Below are 12,500 nucleotides of genomic sequence, written 5' to 3' on the forward strand. Positions count from 1 at the left end.
TGTTTTGATCTTTAAAGACTTATATGGCTTGGGATCACTATACCAAAAGGACCACATTTTCCTGTGTGAACCTGCTCTGACCTTGAGATTTTCATCTGAGACTCTTCTCTGTATGCCCTTCCAAGGGAGGTCCAGAGGGTGGTGATGAGAGAACCAGTGTTCTGTGTAGTAGCCCCCCATTTATTGAATGTTTTCTCCTGTGAGGCCCACCTGGCATTAGCCAGGCAAAGATGTTTTTGTTTCCTGGGCATTTGGGTGTAGCACCAATAATACTATGTTAAATATGTTTTAATATGTTTTAGTAATTTGTTATGTTTTATTTGATTGTAAATCACTTTGGGACTTTTTAGTGGTAATTCATATACAACTAATCTCTTGCATTAGCAGAACAACTTTAACTAGCGCAAGGGGATTTCCCCCCTCCTCCCCCCATGCACACCCCATGCCGTTCCCAAATCTGCTCTGGATGGCTGGGGGAACCGCCAGAACAGATTTAGGGAGTGTGCAAGTCACACATGAGGTAAGAAAGGGGAAATCCCCTTGCGCTAATTGAAATTGTCCCACTAGCATAAGAAGTTAGTTGAATACCACTCAATAAACATAAAGCTATTTAAGGGATATGTTAATATTGCAATCTAGTAATTGTATATAATATTAAGTATATATAATACAGATCTCAGTGAATTTGCAAAATGAAATATTCTATCTAATAGTTTCATAGAATAATGAAGGCTGTATGCATTTACAGCAAATAAAATAAAATAAAATAATAGCTAGTGCCCCAAATTATATCACACTTTTACATGACCAAGGAATAGAATACAGGATGGAGAGATTCCGATAGGGGCAAGCTTGGTTCTTGTTACCTCTCAATGATTTCTGTGGGCTGCAAATATGGTACATGGTTTAGAAGGGGAGTGGAACTTTGCTTCTAACAACTACAGGCCTTGGCATTGCCAAAAGCAGGAATGAGCATTACCTGTGGGAAAAAGAAAAACACAGGGATTCATTGAAACCTCCCTCCTTATTGCCCCTGCATTATATAGGATCTCCCACTGCTCACAAACTCCATCAGTGACAACAAAATGCCAGTGCCTGTCATTATATTAATATGTCATTGTGAATGTGCAAAACTAGCATATATTCTGTTGCCATTGATACTATTGTGGCTTCTAGCCTGTTTTGCCCCAAGCTTACCTATTCTGTCCCCTGCATGAAATGGTAGACACATGAGTCTATGGAGGCTGTGCTCACCTGCTTCTTGGATCTCCTAGTGCAGCACAGGCTTTAAGCTTAAATACCATTTGGCTGGGCTATATTATTTGGTTGTGCACCTTCAGATAAGACGAAATGGGCCCAATGTAAAAATGAATCTGTTTCTGAACAGATTCAGGAACTTGAATAGTCTCCAGCTAATGAGGACTTTCAACTTATAGTTTATTCCTTTGTTTCCATTTCCGTTTCTCAAATTCTGGTTGCTGTAAACATATTTCATATCCATGCAAAATGCAAATATATTATTGGACTAAGCAAAAATAAGAGTGAGGTGCATATTCCAATGAATGAATACACAAAAGTATTTGGCCACATAGTCTTTGATAGATTTAGCTATCACCTTCCTATTCCGCCCCATATTTTTCTTCTACATCCTCTTTAACAAACACCATGTATTTTGTGAAATATGGTCTTAAGTTGTCCCACCAACCTAAGTTCTTCCTACAATTGTCTAATGGTTGGTCCAACAAGTTTCCCCAACTAAATTCATAGCTTTTCTCTTGTATTATGGGTCTACTGGAGCAAATATTGGGTGTATTAAATAGTGGACTTGGAGGCAGGAAAATGAGGGGGGAGGGAGACTCCCTGAGTTAAGATTAATATAAGGAGAAAGCATTTTCCAAAGGATTTAATTTTATTTCTTGAATGGGTTTCTCTTTAAAGTCTCAAATTTCCATCAGTGTGGAAGAATGGGAGGACACCAAGGATAATAAGGAACCATTTAACTACCGTAGCAACCATCGTAACTCAACATCCAGTGATCAGTCAGATCATCCTTTATTACGACGAAAAAGTATGCAGTGGGCTCGACGGCTGAGCCGCAAAGCGCCAAAGCACTCGGGGAAAACTGCAGAGAAAATAAGTCAGCAGAGAATGAATCTTTACAGAAGGTCAGAAAGACAGGAACTTGCTGAACTGGTGAAAAACAGAATGAAACATTTGGGACTTTCAACAGCAGGATATGGTAGGACACTGCTCTATAAAGATAGATATAACCCTGATTCTGTGTAGCAGTGCATTGGATGAAAGAAAGCTAGAGTGGTTATATTCCATTGTCAGAGGCTCCTCGGTAAACTTTAAAAATCATGGGTCAAGAGGGCATATCCTCTTATGGATAAATAGCTACAGACAACAAAGAGTGGGTATAAATGGACAGTTCTTTCAATGGAGAAAACTAAGGAGTGAGGTCCCCTAAGGATGTTGGGACAGCTGCTATTTCATTTCTTCATAAATTATCATTAATTAATGATAAATTAATGATAAATTAATTATCATTAAGCAGAGGAATGGCCATGTTTGTTGTGAACACTCAATTATTCAGGTGAAAACCCAATCAGACTGTGAAGAGCTTCAAATGGATCTCTGCAGACTGAATCAATGGGCAAAAAATGGCAAATGAGATTAAATGGGGGAAAGTGTCAATTGATATTGCACTAGAATGTTTCTTTCTAACAACCATATCATAGCTTTTAAACATATTTAAAATCCATATAAAGGTGTCAATATTTTTATGTACATCCAACCTGATACTGCAAAAGCTAACTTCAAATTCTTAGTCATCCTCTGTCCATAAGTTGAACATGTCTTCTTTTGCCATATGGGTGTTATGCAATGTCCGTGTTGATCTCTGGAGATCAAGCACTTATAGCTGATTCCTATTGCTTGTGGAGCACTGCTACTTTCATCTTGTACACTGTCAAACTACGACGTCTATTTGAACTGGAGAGCAAGAAACTTACAGCATCGTTCTTCATTTTGCTATACCTAGTGATAACTGTTTATTTGGAGATTATCCTAGAAAGTAATGAGGTTTTCATTGGTTAAAACTGGTGGGTTATAACCCACAACAGTATTGCACCTCTTTTTAAGGTGGGATGTGCAAGCAGGACCACCACCATTTTCTTTTTTTAAAGAAAGTAGGAGAAAAAATAGGGAAGACAAGATAAATGGGTGCATATGAAGAAAAAGTAAAAGTGGATCCCATGATTCAGGTTGGGGCCAAGGGTGAATCCTGTGTCTGAAGAGGTTAAACACTCCTACTGTAAGAGAGTCAGTGAAGTATGCCTTATGTTGTTGTGGTGAGTTGATACCTACCCACTCTATTTAGGCAATAGTTTGGGATGTATCTGACTTTGATCTCCATTTGTTTGTAACTGTTACTGCCAAGATTCAGTTTAATACTACTTCATGCCTTAAAGCTATGGTATGGCTCTGTATGACAAGATGAGAACCCTGGTGCTTATTCATGATAGATAGGACTCAAGCACATAGAACACAATCAAGAAAAAGTGGACATCAATGGGGCTTATGCACCTCACTGTTTGCTTCTAAAATATTATAATTTCCATATGATGTGGTGGTATTAGACCTTCTCTGAACTGTGTCTACCATATGGATGGGGATCTTGTGGCCCTCCAGTTGTTGTTGGGCTACAACTTACCACCCATTATCCGTGTACTTGTCATGTTGATTAGGGGTTGAAAGACTGATAGCTTTTAATGAGAGAGCTAATTTTGGCAAGTATTCTCTCTCTCTTAAAAACAGCTACAGTAAAGGAAATATAAACTGCTATATTTTGTTTGTCTAGTATGGCAGAATAAATGACTACTGCTAAAGATGACTCCAGCCTTCCAGATATAATAGACTCAGTGTCAGTGCAGGATTGCAGACAAGATTATTCTACTTTATTTTGATGATCTCATTAAGAAAATGTGAAGAACCTGTTACAGATCTATAATAAAAAATATTTGGTAGTAGACTTTCAAATTGTTGATAGACTTCTGTACAGAGTCATTATATCCCTTAAAAAAACCCCAAACCCTTAACAGAGGTGGGCTTTTTTAAAATAATAGTTATAAAAAGACTGGCTATAATTGGTTAAATATAGGTTTCTCAAAAGTGACATTCTAGGCACAGCTGCGCACCTGGGACTGGGTTGTGGGGTTGCAAGGCTGGCCCCTTGTAAGGGAGAGGAAGGACTCCCACTGGATTGCATGAGAGCACGCTGGCTCTCACAAGATCCCATGGGATCTTGCGGGCAGGTGGTGCCACGGCCTATAAAAGGCCTGGTGCAACTCCATTTCAGTCTCTTGTTCCCCTCCCTTGAAATGGTTAACCCAATCCACCCACAATCAGAATAGGAGCTCTCATTGAGGTATCAAGCAGTTGCTGGCTAACAGGGACAGAAATGAATTTTTCCTCCCAAGCAAGAATTGTTTGCCTTTCTCTTAGTGACTAACAAGAATTGTTAGGCATTGATTATCTTCCGTCATGACTTTTTGTAAGGGGGACATGGCATCAGGCAGAATAAATTAACATAAGGGGTCCAGGGATATCAGTCAGAGTATGGCGCGAGCCAGGTGAGTGTGTGGATCTGATGCCACGTAGCTCCCATTGCCAGATGCCTGGCACGCACCATGCAGGATCCATTTTACACTGGCCATCTTTCAAGTGTGCATCCTCAATAGTTCTGAGGTACGTGTTCAACAACCATCAGGCTGTTTGAGGGGATGTTGATCCTGCCATTGTTGCCAACCCCACTTACCTCTGTAATCAACAAAGCTGTGGCTTGTTTCAACCCACACCTGGTTGTGATCTGTAATTATCATCTCTTGCCCAGATGGGCAGTATAATGTGTGTACCCCCACAAATTATAATTCTTTCAATTCACCTGTAAATAATCTAATAGAATACTATTCAACCTTTTCAGACCAGGGCCTACCTTTTGGTCCTCACTGCCACACAACATGGGACACACTTCCATTGTTTGTAATATGTTTATCTTTCTCCTTCACTTTCTCTCTCCCCCTCCCCTCATTTTTTCCTGCTCTTTTAAATAAAAGTGTAGTTTTGGTGCTTCTGGTTTGACCCATCTTAGGTCTAAGTGTGGCCTTCTTATGTGTGAGTCATTTAAAGTTGAAACCATACATCCTTTATTTGTTTATTTATTTATTTATTTCTCTCTCTCTCCTATAGATGAAATGAATGATCATCAAAACACCCTTTCTTACATTCTGATCAATCCTTCTCCAGACACACGACTTGAACTGAATGATGTTGTGTAAGTTAAGTCCATAAAAGATAAGAATTCACGAAGCTTCTAGTTTTCACTTTCATAAGGCAGAGATCAAAAATATTTTTTCTCCCTCTCCTCCTTCTCCTCCTCCTTTACTTTTTCAGCTTGAAATGGGAGGATTTAGGAGAGTGAAGAGCTTTAAAAAAACCCTGACCTTTTGCAGCTGCTGCCAGTTTACATAATCCTGATAGTTGCAGTAATAGCAACCACTGCTGGATGTCATTTTTCTTCCAGGTTTTTTTACTCATACAATGAGAGCATCTCATTGGCTACATAGAATTGCAATGAAGCCAATTTGGTGTGAAGGGAGAAAGCAGTGCTAAGTCGGGGGGGGGGTTAACACAACCCCCTTGATGTGTTAGAACAATGGTTCCCAACCCGGAGGCCATAACCCCCAAGTGGGCCGCAAGTCGGGGGAGGGGGGTTGCAGACAGTAAATAAATTAATTATTTATTAATTTTTTAAAAAAGAAACACCTTCACTCCCTGAACGTTGTCTGCTCCCAACTGCCCCTGGAGATGACACCTCCCCCTTGCTCCAAACAAGAGGGAGGCATTTTGCTGACGTAGCAGAGCATCTTTCAGGCACACCGAGGGCAGACTCCAAAGGAGGCTGAGGGTGGAGCTACTAGGAAGAAGAGGGGATTACTATTGCTGACTCCCATCTCCTCGCACTGCCATTGCTGCTGATACACTTGCTCAAAACAAGAGGAGAGGGCTTTTCGTGAAGCAAAACAAAGCAAGGTGGTTTCCCCTTTTTTTCCTGGAAACCCACATGCCTGCCTTTCTTGGCTCCTGCTTCATTGCCACCTCCTTTAAAACATTATTCTTATTTGTGAGGTCACCCAGGTCTTGTCTTTGGCCCAGATGGAGGCCAGGAGCAGTAAGAAAGCCCAAGACTTGCTCGCCCCCATCTCTGAGGCTAAGTGTGTATGTCAGCGCCCCCCCTTTCTTCTACCTACAATCTTCCCTCCCAGCCTCTGTCTCCAAGATGCTGTGGCAGTTGAGGGTTTCCATGTGCCTGAATGGATGCACGCCTGCAGATGCTTGCAGGAGTGGCAGGTGTGTTTGTGTGTGCGTGCATGCATGCGTTGATCTATCCTCTGGTCCGCTCTCATTCCCCAAGTGCACACTAAGTCATCAGTACATCAGATCATCCCAAGGCTTAAAAGCACTAACTGCCCAGCTTAATCCATACACCCTGTTGTCTGCAGTGCACAATCTAGCATCCCCATGACCACCACACTGCTGCTTATTGATATTTTAAAAAACAAAAAAATTCAGGAGCTCAACACTGTCCTCTGCTGGTGTTGGGAGACAGGACTGTACAACTTCAAATTATGTGTGTGGGTGGAAAGGAGGATGCCAATTTGATTGGACCTTTGCATTAAGAAAAAAAAAAGCAACACCTCCCTGTCTGCAGGGAGCTTTTTATGGAAAGGTTTATTTGGAGATGTGATTTTGCCACACACCATTTTTTCAATTAACAGAGACTAAAATTGCAATTAGTGGGGGGGGTCATGAATTTTTTTGAGGTTACAAAGGGGGTCCCGTACTCATAAAGGTTGGGAACCACTGTGTTAGAAGATGTGGAGAGGGCTGTGGAGACATGCCCTGAACCCTGTTGCCACAACCACCACTACATTCCACAGGTACCGGCACTTTCAAACTATGTCAGAGGGATTTCTACCCATGTACTGAACCCCTGCTTAAGTAGGGTTTCTCATGTGGAGGAGCTGTATACACATAAATTAATTCACAACTAGAATTCCTTCGCACACACTTTGGACATGTGGACATTGAGGAGTGTGGTGACGGTGCATGCAGACAGGACTTGTCCATGTGGCCCTGTAACATCTCCCTCTCCACACTTTCCTTTGATGTATTAAGATATTTTTCTTGGCAATCTTTTCCAGCATAATCAATGTCAGCAATAAGTGGGGCAAACGCTTTGCCCACACCCACTCAAAATGCCTCTTCAACTCTACATTCTGCAAACAGGATGGCAAAATTGATGGAGGACATTTTGGCTACCTGTCATTTATTTTCACTCTTGGTTGCTTTTTTGTTTCTTTCTCTTTTTTCCCTGTAAATGATTTTCCCTTAAAAGAAAAAGAATACAAACAGTGTTAGCCCACCCTGAATCTCTGTTTCCCCTGGTCCTCTGTATAGACAAATCCTAGGCCTGGCTGATTTACTCAGCTTAAACTGTCCCTGTGTTAGCATGGTGAGGAAGTGTGCTCATTCACTTTTTCCTACCATGCTCACAATCTAATAGTGGCATGGCTGTATGTGTGGATGATTACAGATGTGAAGACCGGGGGGGGGGGAATGGAAAATTTCAAGGAAAAAAAAAGTTTCCTCCCATTTCTGCCCTAATTTTTCCTCTTTTTTTTCCTGAAATAATGGAAAACACAAGAAAAAAAACTTTTCCCAAACAATCTTTTTCCCCCCCAGGCTTTCACAATTCTATGGATGATTCATACAGTCATTTCCTCCAGAAATACTTACAAAAATTCTCCTTATTCAAATGTCTCTTGGGATTTTGGTACTCCAAACTGTTTGATTGTCAGACTTTCTCAAGGCCGTTTCACATCTACAGTGCCACACTTTTCAGCTTATGACTTTTTTATTTATAGCTTACAAATGTGCATGAGCACTTGTGCATATTGGTCAAAACACTGCACAGCAGCCTATCTTAATGGAATCATACCATCATATCAGTTTCCTTTTTGCACAGTATTTTAATCAATGTGCATATGCTCTTGCACATTGTTAATCTCTACTGAAGGAAAGGGGGGAATGTGAAATGAAAACTGCAGCAAACTTTGCATGTATCAGCCCTCCAATTAATTAAGAAATTCACCAAGCCCAACTGGGATCCCAAAAATTGCTTAATTAAATTCACCAAGCTAGAGTGGAAGGGAGGCAAAGTGGGAAGTGAGGCCAAGCTAAGGAACAATAATGGAGTGGGAGACATTTGATCTTCTCTACTTCAAAAAAAGCTTGTTGGAAGCCTTCTAAAGGTTGATGAAGACCTTGTTTAATAAGGATTTCTGTTGTGATTTGTTGGATTTCTGACTTCTGTTTAATTGATTTTGCTTCAATTTATTTTGAAATTGCTTTTAATGTTTATGTATGTGTTTAATGTAGATGTGTGCTTCCATCATAGATGATAGCTGGCTAGTCCAGAGTGATGATCATTTTACCGTAAATGCATGCTTATATACATATCAGTGCTCTGACTAGTTACAATAGGAAATTGTTGTGAATGGAAGTGTGGGGGTTTCTTGTTAAATCTGATACCTGTTGTGTATATTTTTTTAGATACTTGATCCGCCCAGATCCATTGTCATATGTTCCAAACAGTGCATCCAGCCGGAAAAACAGCTTCTGCAATGCCATTGGGCAAGACACCAGGGAAGAAACACAGCTTTGATGCATCACACAGATTCATTGATGAAAAGACATTTTTATACAAATAGCTGTTTTGAAATTTAGTGAAAATAAGAGAATTGATGGCCAGGCATAATGCTCAACTAATGTTAAGTGAGCAACCGCTTCACTGAAATCATAGGAATGATTCTGAAAAGTCAAATAAGGCTTCTAAACAATTAATCTGGTACTGGAAATAAAAATAATGAAAGACAGAGTAAAATCAAACAAGTATGCCCATGGTGTTTCTCAGTGAAAGGAAGATTTTAATATGGAAACTAAATGGATTTTTTTTCAAGGACATGCTAGAAATTAAGGTATTCTTTTCCTATCCTGACTTCAGCCAGCCACTGTGGGGAAATGAGTAATTGTTAAGCATAATACATAGCAGTCATTGTGATTTCTCTGTCCTAGAACTATAAACCTCTGGTTGTTGCCATGGATGTAGTCGTCCGGGGTCATGAAGATGGGGTTGCAGACCCCTTAATTTTTTGGGAACAGTCCCAGCCAGGTGCCTATGCATAAGCCAATCAGCATGAAACAAACATGTCAGCTACTGAAAAGATTCCTTGTCCTTTTGTGCCAATTGAAGCCAATCAGAGTGAAAGGAGATTAGTCAGCTACTGAGAAGTCTCTTCTCAGTAGCTAACACACAGCCTCCCCTTTCATGCTGATTGGCTCCTAGGGACTTCTGTTGTAGGGGAGTGTGGACTCAGAGACAACATCTTCAAGGGAGATGAGAGAAAGTGGGGCATGGCTGTGAGGGGGCATGTTGTGACTCACAAAGGAACCTTGAACTTCTTAATTTGCCACTACACTGTTGGTTGTAACAGTTAAGTAGATAATGAAGGGAAGGTCCTGGCAAGTCCCATTCCTAATATCTTAAAGCTGGAATTCAAAGTGAAAGTTCAACAAATTTGCTGCTTGGTGAAACAACAAATGTCAACTTTGAACAATAGTAATCCGATGTGTATTTTCATTGAATCCTTTAGTTCATTGTATTTCATATATCCCCTATAGTTTTTTTCAACAAATTTAAATCTCTATTTGAAAACATTTGTTTATATTTGTTTCCTTCCATATTGAAAGGCTCAGAGCAAATGTAGCATCACAACAGAAGCATAGTAAATTGATTTCTGTAGTAGAGATTTGTAGTCTAGAGGAGAGTGGAGAGGGAACCAGTTTAGTGTTGTTCCCCAAGTTTGGAAGCCAGCAATCTGGTAAGCACAGTCCTGTTTGCAGTCGGTGTACCAAAAGGTAGGAATTAAGAAAAATTTATAATATCCAGTCAGAAAATTGAGCCATTTTGGTAACTGGATTGCGGTGTTTGGTGTTTGTGAACTGTCCATCACAAAGGGGGAAACATAATACACTTGAGAGTATCTACTACTATAGCACTGCTGAAGTACAGGATATTGCATTTTTAAAAAAAAGCAAAATGTATGGCTGGCAACGTAGCCTTTGGTATGTTCATGTAACATGTAGCTTAAGGTCCAGAGGTTTGTAATCTGCCTGCAAAAACTTTTCTGCCAGCCCACTTAACACCATGCTGCCACTGTATAGAGCAATATTTGCCCATGGGCCAGTCTTAAGAAAATAAGTAAAAGGGAGGGGAAAAAACCCATAGATTTTCAGTTGTCTGCCCCGGTCTAAACCAATAGTTAAACTGTAACGAGAACCGTTTTTGCTGGAGTTGTGCTCTGTAGAGTACTTAACCTCATGATTCATCCAACCCTAATCTTCTCTAAAGGCAGGGCAAAATTAGGTGCTTAAGTATGATGCTGTTCTTGACAGATTTAGCCACAACCATGGCCTGATTAATGTATTATTACTGAAGTGTGGGAGCTGCTTTTGTGTTGTCTGGTCCGATGTCATACCAGTGAATGTCTTGAGATTCAGACAGTGCCAGACACACCTGTTGAAAGCACATGTGAGGTTGTGGCAGCTAGAGACATGCCCTGCCACTGTCCATGCTGTTGGAGCCTGTCAGGAGCTTTACAAGCATGTTCATAGAGCTCCTTTGAACAAGGGAGCATGCTGGTCCAGTGAGGATCCCTCCTTGTGTGGAGCTCTGTACACATACATTGGTATGTGTGTAGAACCACTTCTATATGGGTGGCAGGGAATGGGGGGCAGCAAACACAGCCCCATGACATCCCTCACATGTTTGTTCAATATTGTGTGTGTGTGTGTTTCAGTCTTTAGTTCTCCACATTTTCACGTTTGCCTTTTTTATAAAAAAAAGTCCTCATGAAAATTCAGCCACGTTTTAGTGTGAATTTCTCAATACACATGTTTATATGCAATTTTGCCTATTGTATATCTTTTTGCAAAGCAATTTCCCCTAATATAATGCATTTTGTATGTTTTAACTAATATATGCATTTTATGCACACTTTACCCTAGTATGCATTTTTGTACCCATTACTTGGCTGAAGAACTGCATTGCAAAATTCGGAGTGTAACTTTCAAAAGATGGGCTGTGCTTCAGTTCTCATATTGTGTCAGAGTGAGCAGATTAAGTAAATTCACCTTTAAATGTGAATTGAATCAAATTTCCCCCCATGCCTAAGTATAACTAGGGATGTTCATAGAATTTTTACTAAAGTAACAGTAGTGCTTACATATTACTACACAAGGAACTGCTGGGACAGGACCAATGGAGTAGGTTGGAAATGATGTCATCTGCTGTCTGAAGTCCTCATTAGCATTATATGTATTGATTATTTTTTCTGTATCATTTTAAAAAGCTGCTATAAGTTTGTGTGTGGAAATCAAATGATGCCAAAACTGCTCAACAAAACTATCCATGCATGTGACAGTAGACTACTGCATATGTCAGCATTTTAAATGGTTGTAATATTTGTTGTAAGGAACCAACTATTGTTGCAGTCATATGCACCAACAGTTTCTTTATTTCTCTTTCTTCCACATGTCAACTATGTGAACGAATAAAAGCCATTTTCCTATGCACCCCGTTCCTCCAATAGTGTCACAGTGGCAACAACTTTTTCACAATTCCCCCTGTGTAGCTATGTCAACTGAATCTTCATTTCAATGTTTATACATATAGCATGTCATGAGGGGAGGGGGACCCCGGTCCATGGCCTATCTTCTTCAGCCTTGTCTCCTCCCAGCAATTGTACTCAGATGTTTCCCTCTCCCCCCCCCAGTTGCTGTATAGGGATGATTTGCAGGGGCTGGCAGCTGGGGAAGGAAGGGTTACAGCTCCCTACAAGATGAAACTCCTTCAAAACTTACGGGCCCTCATATGGCCAATTCATGTGAATGGGACCTTTTTTCGAAACCAAATTACCATTGGGGATTTTCAGGGAATGGCAACTGGGGAGGGAGAGTTTAACCCTACCTCTACTTGTCTGCTAATCAGGCTTAGATAAAGCTCCCACTGGTGCAGCAGACAAAGAGGCAGAAGAGACTCTCTTTCTCTGTATGTTTGTTTGTAAAGAATTGGGAAGTGAGAATGTGTGGTAGCTCTTACCCCACCCACTTTTTGCTTCAGACTTGTGTGCTGCTGGCACCATCTGCTGCATTCAGTCCCCAACATATTACCCCAGAAGGAATATGGCCTCATGAACAGAGGGAGACTCAAAAGGCTGCTTAGACTTCTGCTGGCTCAGAGTTATCTTTTTCTTCTTTGAAGAGGTGATCCCCAATGTCTTTATTACAAACTGCATTGGAAATTCCTCTCACTTTCA

General features: G+C 40.6%; 1 protein-coding gene across 4 annotated transcripts in view; it reads left to right on the top strand.

Annotated features, from left to right (window-relative positions):
- The window catches only part of KCNT2 (potassium sodium-activated channel subfamily T member 2), a 341,069-nt gene extending 329,312 nt beyond the window's left edge, over window positions 1-11,757 (top strand). For all 4 annotated transcript variants that reach the window (XM_061633982.1, XM_061633985.1, XM_061633981.1 and 1 more), the window contains 3 exons: window positions 1,939-2,239; window positions 5,251-5,335; window positions 8,677-11,757. In XM_061633982.1, coding sequence (XP_061489966.1) covers window positions 1,939-2,239; window positions 5,251-5,335; window positions 8,677-8,788 — 498 coding nt within the window. In that variant the 3' untranslated portion in view covers window positions 8,789-11,757. The remainder of the gene's footprint in view (window positions 1-1,938; window positions 2,240-5,250; window positions 5,336-8,676) is intronic.
- Window positions 11,758-12,500: the final 743 nt, after the last annotated feature.

This window comes from Rhineura floridana, chromosome 6, assembly GCF_030035675.1.
Source record: "Rhineura floridana isolate rRhiFlo1 chromosome 6, rRhiFlo1.hap2, whole genome shotgun sequence".
Classification (NCBI taxonomy): domain Eukaryota; kingdom Metazoa; phylum Chordata; class Lepidosauria; order Squamata; family Rhineuridae; genus Rhineura; species Rhineura floridana.